The sequence below is a fragment of the Pezoporus wallicus genome, unplaced genomic scaffold (assembly GCF_028554395.1).
Source record: "Pezoporus wallicus isolate ANWC-B61680 ecotype Strahan unplaced genomic scaffold, APGP_CSIRO_Pwel_v1 contig_8476, whole genome shotgun sequence".
NCBI lineage: Eukaryota > Metazoa > Chordata > Aves > Psittaciformes > Psittacidae > Pezoporus > Pezoporus wallicus.
In genome coordinates, this window is record NW_026641139.1 from 299,723 (window position 1) to 322,632 (window position 22,910).

Below are 22,910 nucleotides of genomic sequence, written 5' to 3' on the forward strand. Positions count from 1 at the left end.
CCTCTGCTTGCAGGCTACCTTCACTCCATGGATTATTATTGTAATAAGAAAGCAGTGGGTTGTGGTTTATCTGAAACTACCTGACAGGAGGTTGTAGTGAGGTGGGGTTGGCCTCTGCTCCCAAGTAGCAAGTGACAGAACAAGAGGAAACAGCCTCAAGCTGCACCAGGGCAGGTTTAGATGGAGCTGAGGAACAATTCCTTCCCCAGAGGGTGCTCAGGCATTGGAACAGGCTGCCCAGGGCAGGGCTGCAGTCACCGTCCCTGCAAGTGTTCACACACCGTGGAGACGAGGCCTCAGTGCCATGGGTTAGGGGTGGCCTTGGCAGTGCTGGGAACGGTTGGACTGGATGAGCTTAAAGGGCTTTTCCAACCTGGTTGATTCCATGATTCTATGATCTTACAATACTTCTGCCCACACACTGCAGACTAGCCCTCGAGCCTTTCCACTGGTTTTCAGACCCATGCATTATTCCTTACTGCACCGCCTGCTTTTGGCACTTTTGCCTGGATGGAAAAAACAGATCAAATGATCTTTTCCCCACAGCCAGGATACAGGGTGCAAAGTGCTTGTGTGTGCTCACACACTGCATTGCAGTCCAAGGTGGGGTAGTGTTGCTTTGTTCATTGATTTCAAGGCTGGCAGGGAGACATGGGAGATAGGAGTTCCATGGAAATATGTGTATCATTTTAATTAGGCCTCTAACAACAGGGATTACAAGAGAAAGCTTCTCTTGCAGCCTGGGACCAAGCAGTGCATCATCAACAAGCCCTGGCAAAGCCTGGAGAAGTTCAACTCGCTGATAGTTACGTCAAAGTGGCAAGAGCGGCTGTTATCTGTGCGGACAGGTTCCCCAAGCTGGAGTGGCAAAATCCCTCCTGAGATATGGCCCAACACTCATGCCAGGGCAGCAGAGCTCTGTCACAGAAGTGGGGCCCTCAAATTGAGGTTGGGAGCCAGTCTTGGAGCTGACAACCCCATTTGCTCTTTAGTGGAGAGGCAACATCTCTAACATAGGTGCAAGATAGGCAGTGATGTCCTCCCCCTCTTCTGTGTTCTCCCAGAGTATCAGGGCCCTTGCTCAGGCTCCTGCCTATATTCCTTTGCTTTAGCAGCTGTTGCAGAGCTGCAGTGCTGGGATCGGGGCAGGCTGGAAGGGTCTGGGTACTTGGGGTCTGTGAAACAGGAGAAAAGTGATGGACCTGCTGCCCCTCAACCAGATTGGGCAATCCCAGCAAAGGTATGACACTTGGGAAGGAGCAGGGACCAACCCCAGCCCCACATCGCGGGGTCCCTTTCACTGGCACAGGCAGGTGTTTGGCCCCCATTGGTGCCCATGGGGTCTCTGGGCAAGATGGAAATTTTCAGAAGGGCAATGGGGCAGCTGGGTTTCTGTCCTCTGGATCTCTGACAGCATGTGAAAAGCTTCAACAGCACTGACAGTAGCTGAAAGCTGTTTAGGGCAGGGAGCAAAGATGATCAAGCAGCTCCAAGTAAGATGGTCTTCCTGATATGTGCCTCTGAAGGTCCAAGCCATAGGAGACTTGTTTCTCTCCTACATGATGGCTCTTGGAAGGAGCAGAGGTCTGATCACACAACACAACTTCTGGATGAGGATTTCTTAAAAGTGTTGCTAAAGCCTCTCCTGTTCCAATTCCCGCTAGGACGACGAGTGGCTCCTGCTGAGCTCTGCATCAATGTCCTGGCAGCCTTCTCTGTTGACCTTGAGCTTCCTCCATGATGAGATATGAAACCCAGCTCACCGAGTACTGTAGTGGGCAGCAACACCTTCCCCTTCTCTCAGAATCTTTAAGTAACTTCCAAGTAGAGATGGAAAAATAGATCCTTCTTGCAAATATATCTAGAGCCAAGTCATAGACACAGCACTGTGAACTTCTCTGCTCCTCCATCTTTCCTCCTGTTCCTCCCTTCAGGCTCTTTCATTATTGGTCATTCAGCTGTTGCAAAGAATCCCAGGCAAGGATATGCATCCAAGTGTCTGGATGGGACATTGGATGGGCTTCATCAAACAGAGCCTCATTGTGATCCAGCAGCAGCATCCGCCACATTGAGGACCAGGCTAGAAGTGTAATAAGGACAGCCAATGGGGCTGTCCATGGACACAAACACCATGTCTGTCCCACTGGTACCAATGGGTCAGCCAGAAACCCTCTGAGCAAGGGGTGGCTTCTTGGGGCTCCTGCTCCATCCCCCAAATTGTCTCCCTGCCCAGGCATGTCCCCATGCCTTCCCCACCTTGGTTCCTGGCACCATGAGTGATGGTGGCTGATCCAACACTGCGTGGTTGCTTGTGCAAGAGGTGATGGGTGCTGCTCCCCTTGTCCCCACCTCCCTCAGATGACCTGGATCAGGTGACTTATCCCTAATCGCCCCATCCATCGCTCACAAGTGAGTGAGGCAGAAGCTGCCTGATAAAACCCCTGTTACCATCATGACCTCAGGCTTTCTGTAGAACCTCTTCATGGATGCAGAGTGCTTAATGAGGGGTAAATCCGGAAATTTTCCCACACTTACCAGCCCACAACCCCATCAGCACCCCAGGGAAGTGGAGCATCCCACCACCCCTGTCACACACTGTTTCCATCACTGCTGGGGACAGATGAGAGAACCAGAGCAGTCCATGGGCTCCCCCAGTGTCCTTGCCTAAAGATGCTGTGTTGCAGGATACATCCTTTAGAGAAGGAGGGAAACTTCTCCCCTGCACACTTTAATTTTTGCCAATAGGGCATCTACCCAAAAGACACATCTGTGATGCTTGTCTGAACAGCACAAACCTCACAGTACCTCAATTCCTTCCCCAGGAAAACCCCATACCCTGGTTTGGCCAAGCCAGTGCAGAGCCCTGCTGCCTCTCCCAGATCCAGGGAGTGCAAGGAATGCTGGCCTAGCCCCACTTCTCATCCCACACACCACCCTGCATGATATGTGCGATGAGAATCTCAGTAATTAATCTCATCCCGCCAATTATCAGGAATCTCCTCAGTTATCCCTGACCCCTGCTGGTATTTCTATCTTTCCAAGAGCTCCTAAGCACCACGTTTGTCCACTCAGTTGCTGCAAGGATCTGTGCCATTTGCTGTGAAGTCCACATTTTCCTCTACTTTGCAGATACTTCCAGAGCTGATGCCACATCATCAGCATCACCTGCATCAGCAGACACCTCTGCAGCACAGCTCTGCATACACTTTTCCCAGCCTCAGGGAGGGATTCAGTGTTCAGACTAGGTAGCACTAGCCTGGGACTTGAGAGGAAATAGCAAAGTCTTTGCCCAGAAATGCCTTTATTTCCTGTTTCGCATGAATTAAAACTTAGGTTTACCTCCCCCTGCCAAGCACAGCTTTCCAGGGCACCTAGCCAGGCCTGCTGCTGGGATGCAGAAAGAAGTACCCAGGGGACTGCAGTAACTGTGCCAGCTTTGGAGGAAAGCCCCAGATGTGGGTCAGGAGAGTGTTTCTGCTGACCTGGGATCTCTTGGCATCAATGCAACCTGCTGCAGCCAACCAGAATGCCAAAGAATGAGAGCAAGCCCAAAAAGCTTGAATCTTCATGATCTCCACACCGTGGCCAAGTGAGTAACTTGAGCATCTTCTGTGTAACAGGGCACTTTGACTACATGGATCACATGGGGATCTGTGCCTCTCTGCTGGTCCCCTTGGCCAGCCTTGTCCAGTGACCGGCAGGTCAGCGGGACCTTCCCAGGGAATGTACCTGAGGGGTGGAGTCAGGAGCAGGGTCAGTGAGGTGACTGTGCAGCCACAACCAGCTAGATGACCTCAGATGGAACACTCCACTGGGCAGTGCAGGCGAGGGCTTTGAAGCTCCTGAGGAGCCCAGTAGCACCACGGCATTCATGTCAGAAGGAACAGCTGGACTTTTCACCACTCTGCAGGAAAAAATGAGGAAAAGAATCATAGAATCGTGGAATGATTTGGGAAGGGACCTTAAGATCATCCAGTTCCAATCCCTGCTCATGGGTAGGGACACCTTCCACTTTACAAGGTCACCCAATGCTCTGTCCAACAAGGCCTTGAACACTGCCAGGGATGGAGCACTTACCACTTCTCTGGGCACCTCAGCACTCTCACAGGGAAGAGCTTCTGCCTTAGATCTAACCTGAACTTCCCCTGTTTCAGTCTGAACCCATCACCCCTTGTCCTATCACTGCAGTCCCTGATGAAGAGTCCCTCTCCAGCATCCTTGTAGCCCCCTTCAGACACTGGAAACTGCTCTGAGGTCTCCACGCAGCTTCTCTTCTCCAGGCTGAACAGCCTCAGTGTTCTCAGCCTGGCTCCATATGGGAGGTGCTGCAGCCCCTGATCATCCTCATAGCCTCCTTTGGACTTGTTCCAACAGCTCCATGTCCTTCTTACGTTGAGGACACCAGAACTGCACACAGTGCTGCAAGTGGGGTTTCGGGATTGCAGAGCGGAGGGGCAGGATCGCCTCCCTCTACCTGCTGGTCACGCTAAAAACCAGAAGGCAAACCCTGCCTGGGATCACTCACCTCAGCCACGCTGCACAGCGTGGAGCCAGCTGCAGCTCCCTGCCTGCCCTGGGGCTCAGCAACGGCACCAGGGGCTGGTCAGCTGTGGGTAAAGCTGGATCCAGCCATCTCTGGAGGCGGGCACCCTGAAAACACTGGGAGAAACACCGCTGTGACACACTGGTCTGGCTTCTTGCCCACAGCCCTGGGAGCAGCGCAAGCGAGCAAGTAGCATCCCGGAGCACGCTGCGTCTCGGCACGGCAGCCAGCCCTCAGGATCGAAGCAGCACAGGTAGGATCAAAGCTGGGAAGGGAACTGGGTGTTTCCGAAGCTGCTGCTGGATGGTCCCCGTTCCCTGGGGGATGGTGAGCAGCCCTTTCCTAGCAGGGAAGCAAGGAAGAACAAGGAAGAAACGTTGGCCAAGTGCCATGGCAAAAACCCGGGGCTGGCTTCCTGAGCAGCATTCCTCTGCCCGCCATGGCACAGCACTGCCTCAAGCCAGCTCCTGGGACAGAGGGTTGGCACCCTGATGCCAGAGACAGGCAGTTTCTCTGTCCCCTCTGGGTTATTCCTGTTCCTTTGGATGGTGAGGAGTTACCTCCAGCCAGGGCTCAGTGAGGAGCAGCCGATGGGGCGCAGCCTGTGTTTTCATGGTGATTCACCAAGCGCCCTGAGCACAACACCCACAAGCAGGAGCCAGGTTGCTTGACAAAGAGCTGAACCAGGGAGGGTGGAGGCACAGGCAAGAGACTGGGGTGGAGAACAAACAGAGGAGGGGGACGAGAGGCCCAGCAATGTGTGCTTGTATTCTTGTCCCATCATGGGGACAGTCTGAGCATTGCAGCATGTGTCCCAGTGGCTTCAAACCTGTTTTACTCTGGGATGTACTCCCCATCCCAGCCCTGGGAGATGGAGGAGTCCCATGGGAGATGCCTGAGTGAATGCCCAGATGCAGGACTGCAATGTGAACAGGCACTGGGGGTGCACATGCTGGCAAGTGGGCAGCAGACAGGTCTGTGGAGAAAGTTGGGTGGGGTGGAAGCGAGGAGGTGATTTTCTCCCCTATGTCCCTCTGGGTATCTATTTCCAGCCTGCACAGGCAGGAGGATGACGCTATGGAATGGCTCCTTCCCCTTCTACCCTGGTGCCAATCCGTGCTTCCCCTTTGACACCACCTGGGCCGTCATTGTCTCCATCTTCCTCTCCATGTTGGCCACTTTCATCATCATCCTGCCAGGGATCCGGGGCAGGGGGGTAAGTGAAAGGGCAGGGGGAGCTCAGCCATGTGGTCCCTGCCCTGTGCATCCCAGATGCCTCCTCTTTCCCAGACACAAAAACAGACTCGGGGAGCAAACATGCCCACAGGTTCATGTCCAGGCCTTTGGGATCTCTAGCAAGCCATGGGGGTGAGCTCCAGCCCACCCCAACCCAGCATGTACCCCCATACTAGAGCCACTAAAATCCAATCAACATTTACAAGGCACCCAGATCTGCACTTGTCTGGATTTCACTGGGAGCAAGCCTGGGTGACTTCACAAAAGTGGAAAAATAGGGTGAGGCTCAAAGACTTTGCTCCATTTTCCCCAAAACCTGAGTAAAAGAAGGAAATATGCACTGTGTGTGCCCCAGCACTGCTCACGGGGCTCTGTGTGGCCAACAGGCTCTTGCATGCTACATGCTTGTCACATGCTTGTCCCAGCAGTGAGGCTGGCCGAGAGATGGCTACCCCCAGGGAACACACTGAGAACCCACAGCAACTGCTTTTGTCTCCAGATGTGGCCAGCTGCCAGCACACCTAAACACATGAGGTTTGGGGAAGTGTGGAAATCCCAGCTCAGGACTATTAACAGGAGTGTCTCCATCCTCCTTCGCAGTAAAGGGGACAGCATGACTTTCCCAAATGGGCTGGTTTTGACCTTCTTTCTCTGCCTGGATCTCCCAGCTGCCTCCCATACCCAAAGGCAGGGATCCCCCAACCACGTGTGTCCCTGATGCCACCCGCTTGCAGAGCCTGTGAAGTGATTCCGAGGGGAGGAACAAGCCTGTTTCTCACTGTCTGGCATTCCTAAATGACACGCTTGGTGCTCAGGTCCCTGTGGCACAATCTGACTGAGACCTGTCCCTCTCCCTGTTCACCCCTTGCAGCGACTCTTCTGGTTCCTGCGGGTGGTGATGGGTCTCTTCGTGGGAGCGGTGGTCCTCAGTGAGTACCAGAGTCCTGCGGGGGGAAGCTCAGGGATGCTCGGGACACGGGATGAGGAGCAAGGCAAGGGAGGGTGAACAGAGCAGCCAAGCACCAGCTCCAGCCACAGGATGAGTTTATGGGGAAGACAGATGCCCATATATGCCGGGGACCTGGCTCCAGCAAACTGTGGGAGCTGCACCTGTCTCGTCTCTGAACGCTTGCAGTATGCATAGACCACCTCCCTTGCAGTCACTGGAAGCCCACCACAAACTGCCAAGAGCCAGACAAACTGGGAGGGGCTTTCATGAGGACCAGTTCCTAGCCAGTGCCCACACATCAGACCTATTGCCTCTAGGACTGCAGAATGCACTGGGTCTGGGGAGAAACCAACCCAAGCAGGGATACCAGGGCCATGGGTCTGGGTTGATATTGGGGAAGGACATATAAGGCTCCTTGGGGCTTATAGCCCAGGCCTGTTCCTTGGGATGGGGTAGATAATGTTCAGGCTATGGTGGCCATCATTGCAGGTGCTTCTAGCACTAGGTGTCTCACCACCAGACTATAACTTACTATAACTAACTTTTCACAGCCATACAGTTCACCAAGGACTGGGAGACCGGCTGGGTGACAGCAAACACCTCCTACAAGTCCTTCAGCCATGCCCTGGTAAACGTGGACATTGGGCTGCACATTGGCCTGGCGGGGGTGAATGTCACACTGGTGGGTGAGTGCATTTCACACCAGGAGAGGATTGGGTGCAAGTCTGACAGCCATGCACCTGGGTAACGGGGCTGTGGGCCCTTGAGGTCCCACACCAGGAAGTCTTGGAGCTGCCTCCAAGGCTGAGAAAGGTCCTTAGTCTTCATTATCTGGCAGGAAACCCAGTGCATCAGCTCAATGAGACCATCAGCTACAACGAGCACTTTGCCTGGAGCTTCGATGCAGACTACGATCACAGCTATGATGAAGGCCTGGAGAAGGGGCTCCCCCGTCCCATCCTCTACGTGGCAGAGAAGTTCACCTCCCAAAGCCCCTGCGGCGTGCACAGGCAGTACCGCATCTCCAGCCACTACGCCTCCCTCACACTGTGGTAATTCAGAGCAAGAGGTCAGCCCTATATCTGCTCACTGGGGAGGTGGAAAGAACCAGGTAGAGCACAGGGAGCTTGATAGAGCCACCCTCTTCCCTGTAAGGCCATGTCAAATCCTTGGCTGGTCTCTGTCACCCACCATTTTGCAGAATCAGGGATGCTTCCTGCACTGCCTGTCTCCCCAGAGTCCTCTTCTGTGTCCTCTTGCCTGATGTGCAAAATTGCAGTTGGAGAAAAATTATTCCTCATTTAAAGGAAAGCAGATGCAATTGTGTAGGGTGCAAAGTCCCCTCCTAAGGAAGATGCAAAATCTTAGTAAGATGGGTTGAGGGGATTTCCTCTTACATCCCAAAGATGGCATGAGACCTGCTGGTGGGGAGCAGGACAGACCATCAAGCGTGTGCTCAGAGGCTGTCTTGTGGCATTGAGCTGAGAGCTCTTGTGTGTGTTGTCATCACGGAGTCTCAGAGCATTCACATGTGTCTCAGAGGTCGTGGGAAAGGCACTGCAGGCGAGAGTGTGTCCTACAATTCTCCCTCTAGACATAGGCTCCAGGTCCCTGCCACATCTCCTTTTTTACTTCCAAGAAAAACAGCTAGCCCTGCCCAAACCTTCCTGCCATTGAGAAGGAGCATTTCAAGGCAGGGATGTTGATGTAAACTTATTTTTCATTATTATTTTTGGAATCAGAACATTTGTTAGGGTCACCTCCCCAGTGAGCTAAAGCCAAACCCCATGCACAGGGCAGGGCTGGCAGCTGGGCTCCCTCCAAGTGCTGAATCAGATGTGGGCATGGTTCCTTGTGTGGTTCTCCAAACTAAGGCCTCCCTTGTTGCCATTCTCCCTTTGAACAGGTGAGAACTGCCTGGGAGCAGCCACTTGTGGAGGACCACAAGAGTCAGAGAATGAGAAAGAAAGACCTCTAGAGGTCTTCAGCCCCACTACCCAAAACAGGGCTCATGTCAAAGCCATATCAATGTGCTTAGGGCTTTGTGAACTTCAGTACTGGATGTCCCCAGGCATGGAGATCCTTCTCCTGCACTGGGGATCTGTTCTGCATCTCCACCATTCATGCAATTATGGGATTGTTCGGGTTGGAAGGGACCTCCTTAGATCAGTCCGTCCAGCCTACTTGCTCAAGTGGGACCAGCTAGAGCAGGTTTCCTAGGGCAGTATCTTTCCATTAGGACGTGGAGAGGAGACCCTCAGAAGAGGCTCCAAGCATGACACCTTCTGCTCGGTTTTGTGGTCCTTTTTCAGGATGGCCTTTTGCACATGGCTCGTTTCCATCCTGTTGTTCTCCATGCCCATCCTGCTCTATGGTGGCTACATGCTTCTGCTCACTGCCGCACTGATGCTCTTCTCACTGCTCTTCTTCTTCACTGCACGGAGCACCGCTAAGTGCCCCATCCGGTTTGGCACAGCTGCCTTGAAAACAGACTATGGAGGATCCTTTTGGCTGACATTAGCGACAGGTGAGTGCTCAGCTTGCTCCTGGGGTTTTTATTCTCCATCCCTGCAGCAATGATGCTCAGTGATGCTTCAGCAGCACCTCATCCCTTCTGTCTCCATGGCTGATTGAAAAAAATTGTGTTTTATTTTGTTTTGATTTTGATTTTTTTTTCCAATGGAATACACGAATTCATCATAACAACATCAAGACTGGGAGAAAAAGAGCTGAGCAGCCACGACACCCTAATGGCCAAAGTTATCTGCATGGAGGTGTGCCCAATGGGGTGCTGTGAAAGTCAGAGCTCAGAGTCAGGGAAAGACCTGGCCTGGAAGCACCCTTGAGGGTCTCTCTCCCAGCCCTTGCCCAGAGCAGTGCTAACCGTAAAGCCATATCAGCCTTGTTCAGTCTGATGGTGCTTGTCCACATGGCTAGAGACCCCCTCTGCCTCTCAGGACCTGCCCCACATGGTCCCACTCATGGGCATGTTTCCTTTTCTCAAAGTGGAATTTCCCATGTTACAACTGTGCGCCTCCGAGAAGAGGAGTGGCCCTTTGTCAGTAGCAGAAGGTGGCAATTACATCCCCTTCAAGGTTCCTCTTTTTCAGGCTAAACAAACCCAGCTCCTCAAGCCTTTCCCCATACCTGCTGAGCTCCAGACCCAACTCTCTCAGTCATTTGCCAAGTTCATTGACTTTTTTGGTACCTCTCATGAAGGCATAACATCTAGATCCCATCAGAAGCACTTGGAACTTTATATCAGACCCTAATCACGAGATTCTTACTGAGTCTTCTGCTAGAAGTACTGAAATAGAAATTGAGAAAGTTTGTGAAGTTTTGAAGCCAGATAGGCTGCATCCAAAGAATAAATGATGGAGAAACAATAGAGCTAGATAAAGAAATAACTCTTCTTTTCAAGGAACTGTGAAGAAAATAATTATATTGTCTAGTGTCATATATCGAACCAGAAAATCCATGGAAATGCCAGAGGGAGCAGAGCAGTACAGTCTGACAGACACTGAAATGTCTGTTATAATCTCAGCCCTTTCAGATAAAGAAGGAACTTTGTCAAAGTAACTTCCAAGTTATCTGGTAGCTGTGTAAAACCAATCACTAGGACACATAAGATTCAGGTCTATGCATTGATTAGTACTTAAGTAGGGCCAGACTATTCTGAGGTCATTTTGTAGAGGAATCGTGTTTGGTAATTCTCTTTGCCTTTAGTTTCTCCACCTGTTAATAGGGATAATTTCTTCAGAGACATGGGTTAGTGGTGGTCTTGGCAGTGGTGGGGTAATGGTTGGACTTGATGATCTTAGAGGTTTTTTCCAACCTAGTTGATTCTATCATTCTATTCTATGATTCTCTTTTGTGCTGCGGTGCCCAGACTGATGGCAGAGTCCTCATGTGGAGATGAAAGCAACACCTTCCCTTGGCCTCCTGGCTGATGCCATGTGCCATCGGCCTCCAACCCCAGATCTGGATCTGGATGGGGCTGGGACACAGCAGGGCAGAGGTGCTAACGTGTCTCCCCATGCTGTGTATTGCAGGGCTGCTGTGCCTGCTGCTGGGGCTGGGTGTTATCATCTTCAACTCTGTGCAGCCAGAGAAACTGAAGCTTGTCTTTAACCTGGACGAGAGAAAGGGAGAAGAGGAGGGGTGGGACAAGCCTTACCTGCCTGCCGAGCCCAGCTCCTCTGCACAGGACATGCTGATGGTCTCCCTGAGTGAGCTTTGCGAGGTGACAGCCACCCAGCAGTAAGGGCAAAGCCCGAGGACATCCCTTCTGAATCCACTCTCCTGTCCAACTACACCAGAAGCATGGGTGGGAAGACACATAAGAGCCCGGTAATGAGAACATCCAACCCTGGAAAAGGGTCTCAAATATGGCAACTTGCCCTCTCTTTTTTCTTTATTTTTTTTCAATGTTTTGTTGTTTTACTCACCAGCAGCTGGAAGAGGTTTTGGGGTAGAGACAATCCATGCCCCATCCCTGATTGTCCAGTTACAGGCACTGGGCTACTGCCCTTCCCCTTAGTCCATCCCCAACAAACCTTAAGAGTCCTAAAGCAGACACTGAACAAGAGCAAACGGGAGAAACCAAATAGCTGCAGATGAATAGATATGAATGAAAGGAGTAGAGCCCCTGCAACAGCATCCCCACCCTGAAGGTCCCCAAGAAGTCCCCTCTGCTCAGGGATGGTCTTTCCAGCAGTGGCCAGGAAGAGTGAGGGGAGCTGTGCTCTCCAGGATGCCCTGTACCTGGTCTTGGTTGGAGAGCAATTTGGCAAGGAGGCCCACAATTTCTTACAATACTGGAGGCACCAGACCTTGGAGGACTCGTGGATTTCAGTCCCATACTGACACCCCACAGCTCAAGTTCGATGCAAGTCCAAGATGTGCTGGGCTGTACACTGGGCTGGAAATGGCACAGTCAGGGAGTTGATTGATTGGCTCCTGCTTCTTACAGTGCTTATAAACACCCTAAACCTCAGCCACCAGCCTGTGAGCAGCCTGTGAGTTGTTGGTGCTCTCGTAACCCTCCGAACAGAGGAAAAGATTTTGGTGGGAGGGAAGGAGAGGAGGAGATGGGAATGGAAGTGCTGTGGTGCCCCAGGAGTGGCTGTAATCGCTTAACAAGAGGTGAGCATCACACCCAGCCTGGGAGGGATGGGAGGAAGAATGTTTCAGGTTTGCAGCCCTTTAACTCTGTGCAGGTTTTGCAACATTTTTGTTTGTTTGGTGTTTGCTCACTTATTCTCCCCTCTATCTATCTCAATAAAAAAATTGAACCTGGCCTTTCTCTTGTCTGTTGACAGAGGTGTCCCTCTGAGGGGTGGCTGGCTGAGGATGCTCTGTTACTGTGACATGGCAGCCATAGGGAAGGAAAGAAGGCCAAGGCAAAGGCAGAGGCGAGTTTTGGTCCCATATGGGGTATCTGACCATGGCTAGTAGGCACAGTGCAATACAGGCAAGTCAACACACAGTAAATAGGGTAACAGAGCACCCCCAGGAAAACAAACAGGGGCTATATAGGAAGGCTTTAGCTCCTGGAATGACCCTGGGCAGGTGGAAGGCTTGATGGGAGCAATACCCAGCTCAGCAGAGAAGTTTGCAGAGGGACCACAGTGAGGCACGGTGTGCTCAGATATGGCATCCTGCCCTATCCCATTCTAGATGGAAGAGCATTCAACCTAGAGGACCTACAGGACTCAACAAGCATTTAAGAATAGGTTGGAACTGAACAACTTGGATGTTCCCAATGGCATCTATGAGGTGATGCTTCAGCCTGCAGATGGACTAGATCAAGGTGCAACCAACCCCTTTTATTTCATAGAACCATAGAATGGTTTGGGTTGGAAAGGACCTTAAGATCATCCAGTTCCAAGCCCCTGCCATGGGCAGGGACACCTCACACTAGACCATGTCACCCAAGGCTCTGTCCAACCTGGCCTTGAACACTGCCTGAATTGCCTTGAACACTTAATTGAACTGAAATTCAGTCCTCATAAACTTCTGCCTTTCCTGACATGTTCCCCTGGCATCCAAGCCTGGAGCAGGGGAGCTGGCAGCTCTGCATGCCCTGGTGCAATGAGTGCCTCCAGGAGTGGGGACCACCACCCTTGCAGAGCCCCAGGCTGTAATTTCTGAGTTTGCTCCACTGCTGGCACTGACTGTCTGGTTGGACTCCAGATTCCCTGCACACTGTGCGGCCAGAAGCAGCCTGGACCAAGAGACAGGGATTTAATGTCAATTATTTTATATCTTCTTATCCAAGAAAAGCTCAGTCCAGCCAGGACACTGAGCCTGGAGCTGAGGTGGATGGAGGAGCTAGGACCTGCAGCAACATAACACAGGAGCCGCACAGCCACAGCTCTTATGGTGCATGTGAAGAAGTTACTATGACAGCATGTAGTGAGGAACATAATCATCCCTGAGCAATGGCCGTCATGTGTGCTCCTCCCTGTGGTGACAAGGAAAGAAGTCTTCAACAGGCGGGTTGCCAGCCCCATGACAAAGCCAGCCCCTGTTGTCCTGGCAGTGTTTAAGGGCAGGCTGGATGGGGCTTGGAGCAAGCTGCTCTAGTGGAAGGTGTCCCTGCCCATGGCAGGGGTTCAAACTGGGTGAGCTTTAAGGTCCCATCCAACCCAAACGACCCTGGGATTCTGTGATTCTGTGACCCCCTGTTCTTCACAAGACACAATGTGTAAAGGGGTCTCTGCATCCCCCCTCATGTCATTGCCTCTGCTCGGTTGGCCCCATGCAAGCCGTGCTGCAGAAATCCCAGCTGTCCTGTGTTTGCTAGGAAGTGGGCAAGGCACACAGAAGTCTGATGTCTCTGTGCTTCAAACAGATTGAATTTTGTTTGTTCTGTTGATTTGGATTCAGGGCCCTGTATGTCTGATGCAACAGGACAAAGCTTTTCCTCTGGTGAGGATGCTACTGGGGGGAATCATTTCTAAAAGCAGGAGGTGAGGTTGGAGAGTCCCAGATGCAGTGGCAGAAAGAGCGGGCCTCCCAGCCTCCTGTGCTCTCAGGTGACAGGATCTGTCCCACACCAGCCCCAATAACTTGTGGTTGGTTGTAGCATCTCCCCACAATGCCTCTGTACATGGCTTGCTTTTGGATGCAAGAAAGACTCGAGAAAGGATCCTCCTTTTCCCGAGGGAATTTTGTTGGTTTAATCTTACAGCTTCTGTCCTGCTACTAGACTAGTTAAAGTCCTTTTGAAACTCTCCTACATCCTACAGTGCACTGCTCCCCAATACAAGGGTTTTACCTTAAGGGCTTCAACGAGCCTCATCCTTCCTTGGGGATACCTCTGCCAGGGCAGCTTCCCCCATGGGAGGGATGTGTCTGAGGGGGACTTAGGATGAGCCAAGCCTCACAACCCCACTTGAGAAACCAGCCTCCCAGAATGCCCAAAGTATTCCAAAGGAGTGGGTTTTTAATGAAGTTTAATTGAAAATAATAACTCATGCCCATAAGAAATCACATTAGTGCAACACAAATGGCACGTGAAAGAAATAAGTAGCTTAACAGTGATGGTCTTTTCTCAGAAAGAAAAGAGTCAAAGTACTGCAATCAGGTCCTTTACAATTAATTGGACTGAAGTGGCCCAGGTCTCCAGCATTCAGATATGGAGATCTTTGTACCAGCCATGGAGACTTCATCAGGCAGGTGGGCTAGGACCCCATCTTCTGTTTCTAATAAAGCACCTTGATGCACTTCATTTCTCCCCTTGGTTGGGTTTGACTCCTGGCCTTGTCTTACATTTTGTGGTGAGCCCAGCCGGCTCAAGTGCGCTCCAGTTGCACAGGGGCAGTGTCTTCCGTCTCCTTCCTTTCCTGTCACATCTTTTTGGCCCACACTAGACTACAAGTGTTACCTAAGAAAGCCCAAGTTGGAAACTGAAAATAACCACATCACCTCATTCCTCATGGGCAAACTCCATGGCATGTTCACTCAGTCTTTACTTCTGGAGCGTTTGTTTTATTCTAGCTCGTGCAGCATCCAGCCTTATGGCCTTTAGGTCTTTGCCTGGCCTTCCTGGGTAGGCCTGAAGGTCTACACTAAGTGTCAGTGCTTGGGAAAGAAATGAGAGGATTTAATCACCAGCTTTTTGAATTGCAGGTGCTCCCCGTAAGCACCAGTGAGCTCAGTTTCTGGGGTGAGAACTGCCCATCAGAGCATCACTGCACAAAGGGGTGCCAGGGATGGACCAGGAAGGGCATTTCTGTTAGAACAGAGATCCCCAGATGAGTGTGCAGCTCGAGCCACCGGAGCTGGGAGCTGCCCCAATGGCAGCCTGCTGGCTCCCTGCAAAGCCTGCCCTTTCCAGAGGGCATGGTCAGGGAGTCACAGTCTGCAAAGGCACTTCTTAGCAAGTACCCATCCCAACACAGATCCATGCATTCTTCAAAGGCAGTTGGATGGAAAAATGGGTCTCTGGGGACATCAAGAAGTGTTCGTGCTCTGTCCTTTCAGGTCCACTTCAGGGAATGAGTGAAAAAATGTTCTTCTAGATGATGTTAGGGTTGAGTTTGGAGGGCTGAGAAGGAGATAGTCCTCAGTTCGCAAAATGAAAGTTGATCTATGCTTCAGTCATCTCTTGGAACTCTTCTGCTTTGTCCTCATGGAGATCAAAGAAAGTTTTCAGGAGGTCCAAGTTGCAGTAGTGCAGTGTGACAACACTGATCCCAGCCACAAAACAGAGCAAGCCTGGAAGACACGCTCTCTAAGAACATTCCTGTCAACCCCAGCACACTCCCCCCTGTAGCCCTCCTTTGATGCTCCCCTGCCAGGGGACAACGCCTTCTCCTATGGAAGATGGCCTTCTACTGCATGAGGTAGCTTCAGCTGCTATGCTGAGTATCTTAAAACCCAAGCAAGTGATGCTCATCTTTTTTTTACTGCACCTCAGGGACTAAAACTCCCTCCACCGCTCTTGCGATGGGGATGGTGTTCCCCCAGCTGCCAGCCCTGTCCCCATCTCTGCCAGGATCTGTTTTGCCAAGGCCCAGGCTGGGGCTCTGGTGGGCTGCAATCCCCAAACTCGCTCACCTCCATTACTGGAGTGAAAGCACTGGGACTCTGGCACACCCAGAGACAAGGTGCTGTGCGCTGATGTAGCTTGCTGTCCTTACCAATCACCAGTGTGATCCAGAAGGATCCTCCATAGCCTGTGTGCAGGGTTGCAGCTCCAAACTGGATCAGGCACATCGTGGAGTTTCCCACAGTGGAGAATGACAGCAGCGAAAAGATCATGAAGGCCCCTGTAACGAGGAGCATGTAGCCTCCATAGACTAGGACAGGCATAGAAAAGAGCATGTTGGAGATGAGCCAAGTGCAAAAGGCCACCCTGGAGATAAGAGAAGACCAGTGCATTAGTTGTGCAAGTGCCACTCGCTAGGATGCTCTGTGTGAAGATTTCCATGCCGGAGGAGGAATCTGGGCTCCTGGTTGCACTGTATGAGGCCCAGAAGCTCTGTGGCACGCTGCAGTGATCTTGAGCCTCTCAGGCTGAGCAAGCAGATGTGCAATGCTCATGCTGCTACATCCAGCAGTCAGAAGCAAGGATTTCTTCCCATTGCTCAGCTCAGAGACTATGCCAGCCCCAGAGAGGCCACAGTAGCCCACTGAGGGTATCTAGACCATCTCAGCTCCCTGTCCTTCCATGTGTGGGGCACTGCAGACCATAGAGAGTAGCTCACCAGTCTGGGATGATTGCAGAAGCAGGCACAAGACATTTGCAGCAGCTCTGGACTTGGCTGAAGGGCTGGGTGACAGGGGAAGCCTTCAGCTATGGGCCAGGAGCTCTTGCTCCATGGCATTGCCAGGCCCCTTTCCTAGCTTCCTCATCCCTGCTGTCAAACCCAGAGGAGGGGGAACGGCACTACAAGTACCCCTATGGTAGAGGGGACCATCTCCTAGACCTGTGGACCAGCTCTCCCTCAGCCCAAGTGAGCAGAATCATGTTGCTGCTCAGCAGTTCCTCCTGAGGAGTTGAGATTGGCCCCAAAATAACAGCATTATCAGCTGTTCCTCATTGGTCCCACTCCCAGATATCACATACCCTCACAGATGGGAATGGGAGAGTTCTGCTCATACTCCTGACCCCATGGCCACTGAGGACAGCAGCTCCGATTGCATCCATGGGGATGGACCCCTGCTGTCATCACTGCATCATGGCAAGGATCTACACCACATTCCTCTCTTCTGTGCCCAGCTGTCATGGAGCTGACCAGCAGAGAGAACCAGGACCTCCTATCTGCTCACCCCAAGGTGCCCACAGTGTCACTGGTTTGACAACAAACCTCGCAGAGGTCCCTCCCTGCCCATAGCATTCCTCCTGCCAGTGTGAAATCGTCCATCTCAGAGGCCTAGGGACAAGGCAGCAAAGCCCTTCCCACATCCTTGAATTTCCCCTGCCTGCTCCAGGGGAGGAAGGCTCACCAGAGAGTGGCCGATGCGTAGTGGCTGGAGATGCGGTACTGCCTCTGCATGCTGCAGGGGCTTCGTGTAGTGAACTTCTCCGCCACGTAGAGGATGGGTCTGGGCAGCCCCCTCTCCAGTCCTTGGCTGTAGCTCTGGTCATAGTCTGCATTGAAGCTCCAGGGAAAGTGCTCATTGTAGTTGATGGTCTCATTGACCTGTTTCACCGGGTTTCCTGATGGAGGGAGAAGAGCAAGGTCCTGCTGTGTCCCAGCATCCAGGGTGCTGCCAGTCAGGAGCACGGGCACCCCAGGGACAGCAGGACTCAGAAGCCTGCAGACCAAGGGCGCCCAGACCTCCTGGGGCCATCAGAGCTGCAGATGGAGACATCAGACTCACCCCTGAGAGAGATGTTCACCCCCACCAGGCCAATGCCCAGCCCGATGTCCGCGCTCACCAGCGCTGGGCTGAAGGACTTGTAGGAGGTGTTTGCCCTCACCCAGCCGGTCTCCCAGTCTCCCGTGAACTGCACAGCTGCCAGGAAGAGCAAAGCTGGGGTTAAAGCGGGGCTGGTCTCGGGCTTTGCCGTGCCTCAGGGGGGAATCATCAAGGAGCAGAAACAGTGTTCCCACCGCCGCACTGCAAGGGAGGGTGAGGAGGGCAGGATTGCTGACTCGGCCGCCAGGACGTGCCTCAACCAGCTCCCACGCCCTGGCAGAGCTCCTGTCCTTCCCTTGCTGATCATCCACTCCCTCCATCCGGGAGCGGGAGAGCTCAGATCCCCAGGGACGAACCCCGTGACCTGATTCCTCCTTGGACATCCTCTCCAGGACTTCCCTGCAAGCTCCCCACCACGATGAGCACCGCAGTCCCTGGGACAGGCCTCTGAAACGAGCCCGTTGCTCAGCCTTGGGAACAGGTGAGTTTCGTTCCAAGTATTAAGCTGTCTGATTGCACTACGAGTGAATAGTGAGAAGATCCCTGTCAAACGGAGGGGGCGAGGGGGTGGTGAGTGGCGTCACAGCTCTGACAGCCATTTCAGCTGGGGAACAAGGAAAGTTTGGAGCATTTCAGGTATAGATGTTTTGTCACAAAATACCCTTTCCAGAAACACTCTCACTTTGCAGTGGGCTTCATTTTCCAGCACTGAAAAGAACTGAAAGTGAAGGCAATGATTTAAACTCAGGCTGAACAAGAAAACCTACCCAAAAGTGAGCTCAGGTGCTGAATCAACTTATGGGGGCACTGATCCAGTAGCAGCTCTGCAGGAAAATTTTCTAGCTGCAGGGTTGAGCATGCCCTGCTGCTGCCAAACAGAAACCTGGACGCCAGCTTTAAAACAATGAATTCCTCCTGTGTGCCCAAGCAGCTACTGGCTGCATCCTTGTAACAGGAGTGGTGCTGGAGGGTTCTCCAGGGCTGGGCTGCCTAAAGGTGTGGAGCAAGCCCTGATCTCCAAACTCTGCCGTTTCCAGCCTGGCACCACGTTCCTGGGTGGCTCTGGTGGCATCTCCCAGCACATGGACATCCCTCAGTGGATGGAGAGCACCGCGTGCTGGACCATGTGTCACCTGGCCGAGTCCCACGGCTGGTCACACTTCTATCTACTTCTGTTGCCTGGTCATACCAGGGCTGCATCATTTAGGTTGTACTTCGTGATCCCTCACCAAGCAGTCTTATGATCTGCCTTGTCCTTCACAGCAGAATTTCTTTGGTTTAGGGCCAGGGCTGGTTGCTTTCCCTGCCTGGCACCTTCTGTCTCCGTAGCACATCTTCCACTTACATGCCCTGAGTCGGAAATCCCACAGCCTGGTTTCCACCACCAGTGCCATTTATTACAAGAGATTTCCTGGTTTATACTAAATCAAATCATCTCCTCCATCTCCTCCCTCCTGCCTTGCTCTGTGGATGGTCCTTTACTGCTCCCCCCCCCCCCCCCCCCCCCCAACCCCCCCCCCCCCCCACCTGTGTTTTATTTCAACCTGCTCTCTTCACATCACAAGGATCCTCTCAGCCTCCAAGCATAGCTGGCCACACTCTGAGCTGCTCAGCCGTGCTCACTCAGCTTGTATGGCCAGAGGAACATGGGGCTGTGCAGCCCACCAGAGCTGGGGCTGTTCCACCTCCGTGGTGAAGTTACAGCCAACAAAGCTCCCTCTCAATTCAGGAGTGACCACAGCACCTCCAGGTGCCAGGGATGGGGAAGCCCTTTGGGGAAGCTGTGTGACAGCTTTGCAGGGTAGGTGTAGGGTAGCCCCTGCAACCAGCCTTAGCTGTGACCACCAGCCCGCATATCCCAGGCACAGACCCTGCCCAGGGTTTATTCCTGCCCCAAGCCCACCCCCCGTGGGATGAGCAGCACTTACAGACGATCACCACTCCCATGATGAGGCTGAAGAGAACCCGGAGAGTCCAGTACAGCCTCTGAGGGGACACAGGACATAGGACATCAGGCAGGAAGGAACAGCCCCGGCTCACCCCAAACCAGACAGGAGAGTCCCAGCACCCAGGAAGGGGGGAGCAGATGCTTATGTCCAGGAAGAGGGGTCACGCACCACCCGTCCGCGGATGCCTGGGATAATGAGCAGGAAGCTGCAAGCAAATGTTAGGAAGACCACGATCACTATGATGGTGCTGACATCAAACATGGAGGCTTTTCTCTGCAGCAGGTAGAAGGGGTACACGCCGTTAAGGAGAGTCATTCTGCACCTCCAGGAGCCTGCGGGAGAGAGGCGGTGGCAGCGGGCATCCTGCACTGGCCTGCCCACTGCCTTGAGCCTGTGGTGGCTCAGTTCTAGAACAACTGAGGTCCACCTCAGAACTCCCCAAAGGGACAAGGAAATGTGACACCCCACCCCCTTTTCCATGCCCTCTCCTCAAGGCTTTTCCCCAGGAGCTGCAAAGTACAATCTGGGAAGGAGCCAGAAGCAACCCCTAGAGCTGGGGTGTGGGTCCAAGGAACATACAAACATCAGGAGGTTAAAGGAAACAGAGATAATGAAGTGTGTAATTCCCATTGGCAGCTTTGTGCTCCCACTGACACTTTAGTTCTAGCAGTTACAGAGCTCGCCCCATTTCTGGTTTAGATCTTTTCTACCAAAACTGATTACATGCTTAGTCCTTTTGCTTTGCTTATTTAATGGCATCTCTGCATGTAACTACCCCAGGAAACTGTTGAAAGTCAGGGAATGCCAAAGCTAATATGAGTCATGACCCAATACAATTTCATTCTGTCCCCGCATGGAGGAGTTGATTCAATTCTCATTTTCTGAAAAAAGTATTCATTGTAATTTTAGGTAAGATACAACCCAGAGCAATTCAGCCACAAAAAAGCAGGTCCCAAATCCCTAGAAGTGGGTAGGGATTACAATAAATATCATAACACCATTTACCTGGGCAGCTTTCAAAGCATAAATCAATATTTGCTTTCAGAATAATTCTCTGTTCAGTCACCCAGATCATGACAGCAATCAGTTTGAGACTGGCTCACAACCAGTCTGGACCTGACCTTTTATTTACTCTCTTCTCTGGACTAGCAAAGATGTCATGTCTATTTACAAATCTTGTTCTGGGCCATTTTGCTGTATCTGTTTCGGGCTATTTCCCTGGAAAGCCAGGCCGAGAGAAAGGCAGCTTTCAAGTGCCATACCTGCTCTGATTACCTGGCAAGCAAGACTGGAATTGATTCCCAATACTATACTGTCAGACTGAAGTCCACCTCTGAGGTTCTGAGCCCAGCAAACATGCCCATTACACTGTCTGAGTGGCTGTAAGAAAAGAAATAAATGAACGGCTTAATGTAAGACAAGTTAAATCTCAATCACTTGAATTCCATCAGGTTTATTATATCTTTGGCCAAATTTCCTATGAGAAGCAATGAGGGCAGGACTGATTTCCAAGCCTGTGTTCACTGAAACATAACTCTGCAGCTTTAAACAGGTCAACAATTGAGAGCCCAGAACATAACATGGAAAATGTTGCCTTGTTAAATCTAAATTTAACTTTCAAACAATATCAAGGGATGTTGGCATTTCCTCTATACTCTGCATCTGCTGGGAACAGTTTTATAGAGAATATCCAGGGAAACAACCCTTTCCTTTGCTGTCTGCCCATCTTTCTTGCTAGATTAGCCTGCACAGAAGACCAGCTCCTTGGCATTTTTGCAGCTTTAAAGTAGAAAACTGGTGGCTGCAGCTCAGGACAGGAGAAAGTGAAGTTGTTGCACCTTGGAAAGCATCCTCCATGCAGAAGCGTGTCTGTGGCCCTAGAAGTCCTGTGCTTTTTTCTCTTGCAGGGATGGAGAGGGAAAAGACTAGAGACATCTTGAAGGAAGGATGAGTATTTTAGCAGAAATGGACAACTTCCCTTTTGTTTAAAATATCCTGGACTGGCAGGAGAGAAAGGAAAGGAGGCAGGAAGTTTCTCCTTACAGAAACCCTATTTTCCTGCCCCAGAATGAACCAAACTGGAAATGATCTTTTGGAAGTGCCCAGCCAAAACCTCCTTGCAACAGCAGTCCTGGATGGGTTGCTCAGGGCTGCAGATAGGTATTTTCAATTGAAAAAGGGAAATCCCATGGAAACTAAATGATCAGAGCTAGAATTTAGGGATGAGGCAGCGGGGGGGAAGGGAGGGAGTGGATTTCCCTGCATTTTCCTGCTCCTGTGAGAAGGTCAAATCGGGATAGGAAAAGCAGCCAGGTCAACTCAAGGTGGGGATGTACCCTCTCCTCCCACCCTTGCCTGGCACCCCTCCAGCCAGGTGGGCAGCATCCGTGGTCTGCTTTCCTCAGGAGTGGGTGAGCAGTGGAGCACAGGCAGGACAGTGTTGGGGGCAGCAGCCCTTTCTTTCTGTCTACCCACCTTCCTTCCTACCTACCCACCTTCCTTCCTACCTACCTTCCTACCTACCCACCTTCCTACGTTCCTACCTACCCACCTTCCTACCTACCTAACTTCCTATCTGGTTTTCTACCTACATATCTATCTAGCTATCTAGCTAGCTATCATCTATCTATCCCTATGTACCTACTTACCTACCCTACCTGCTTGATTGCTTGCTTGCTTGCTTGCTTACTTACTTACTTACTTACCTGCTGGCGGTGGCAGCGGCAGCAGCGGGGCTCAGTCGGCACCGTCCCGTCCAGCGCTCTTATAGGCGGCGGTGGGTGCGGAGCCCTATGTAAATCCTGGCGGGCCCGCCCCGTCGCACAGCCCCATCGCGCAGCCCCCCTGCACCGCTGAACGGCCCCACACTGCAGCACCACCGCACGGCCCCTCCGCACCGCCGCATCGGTGAGCGCAGCGGCCGCGCGGGTCCCCGCTTGCGTGCGCAGCGGGTGGGTCTGGGGGACCGCGGCCACGCGTGTCCCGCTTCCCTCCGGCAGGGAGCTGGGAGCTGGGGCTACACACGGGGCTGCCTGCGGCGGGGTTGGGCTGCGCGCGTTGTCGCCAGTGGAGGGGGCAGGGGTCCGTGCTACACCCGTCTTGGGACACAAGCTGGGAACGGGGCCCTAAGTGCGGCGGTGGAAGGGATCGGGCCGCGCGTTTGTTTGCTGTGGGATGGACAGGGTGGGATGGGATCATGATGGGAACAGGAACCAGAGTCCTGTGCTACCGGTGTCCCCATCTGCTTGGGTACAAGGCACAGGATGAGATGGGGGGACGTGTTCCCATCTACATGGGGGACCAAGGGGCCAGGGCCAGCTGGTGTCCCTGCCTGCTTGGGGCACACATGGGCATGGAA

At 52.4% G+C, this 22,910-nt stretch overlaps 2 protein-coding genes across 2 annotated transcripts; one reads left to right on the top strand and one right to left on the bottom strand.

The window, feature by feature from the left end:
- The first annotated feature begins 5,577 nt into the window (after nucleotides 1-5,577).
- On the top strand, nucleotides 5,578-11,073 carry DUOXA1 (dual oxidase maturation factor 1). The gene is made up of 6 exons (XM_057422126.1): nucleotides 5,578-5,759; nucleotides 6,651-6,708; nucleotides 7,280-7,414; nucleotides 7,567-7,780; nucleotides 9,041-9,255; nucleotides 10,781-11,073. Exons 1-6 carry the CDS (start codon nucleotides 5,613-5,615, stop codon nucleotides 10,990-10,992), a joined length of 981 nt encoding a protein of 326 aa, XP_057278109.1. The 5' UTR covers nucleotides 5,578-5,612; the 3' UTR covers nucleotides 10,993-11,073.
- Nucleotides 11,074-15,255: 4,182 nt separating this feature from the next.
- On the bottom strand, nucleotides 15,256-19,882 carry DUOXA2 (dual oxidase maturation factor 2). Its single transcript, XM_057422127.1, has 6 exons — nucleotides 19,721-19,882; nucleotides 19,532-19,589; nucleotides 17,565-17,699; nucleotides 17,187-17,400; nucleotides 15,878-16,092; nucleotides 15,256-15,452 (listed from the first exon to the last, which is right to left on the bottom strand). Exons 1-6 carry the CDS (start codon nucleotides 19,865-19,867, stop codon nucleotides 15,325-15,327), a joined length of 897 nt encoding a protein of 298 aa, XP_057278110.1. The 5' UTR covers nucleotides 19,868-19,882; the 3' UTR covers nucleotides 15,256-15,324.
- Nucleotides 19,883-22,910: the final 3,028 nt, after the last annotated feature.

Coding starts and splice junctions, on each gene's coding strand:
- DUOXA1 (XM_057422126.1), top strand. CDS start 5,613: ATGACGCTATGGAATGGCTCCTTCCCCTTCTACCCTGGTGCCAATCCG. Junction 5,760..6,650: donor CAGGGATCCGGGGCAGGGGG/GTAAGTGAAAGG, acceptor CACCCCTTGCAG/CGACTCTTCTGGTTCCTGCG. Junction 7,781..9,040: donor TACGCCTCCCTCACACTGTG/GTAATTCAGAGC, acceptor GTCCTTTTTCAG/GATGGCCTTTTGCACATGGC.
- DUOXA2 (XM_057422127.1), bottom strand. CDS start 19,867: ATGACTCTCCTTAACGGCGTGTACCCCTTCTACCTGCTGCAGAGAAAA. Junction 19,590..19,720: donor CAGGCATCCGCGGACGGGTG/GTGCGTGACCCC, acceptor GTGTCCCCTCAG/AGGCTGTACTGGACTCTCCG. Junction 15,453..15,877: donor CTGGATCACACTGGTGATTG/GTAAGGACAGCA, acceptor CGTGTCTTCCAG/GCTTGCTCTGTTTTGTGGCT.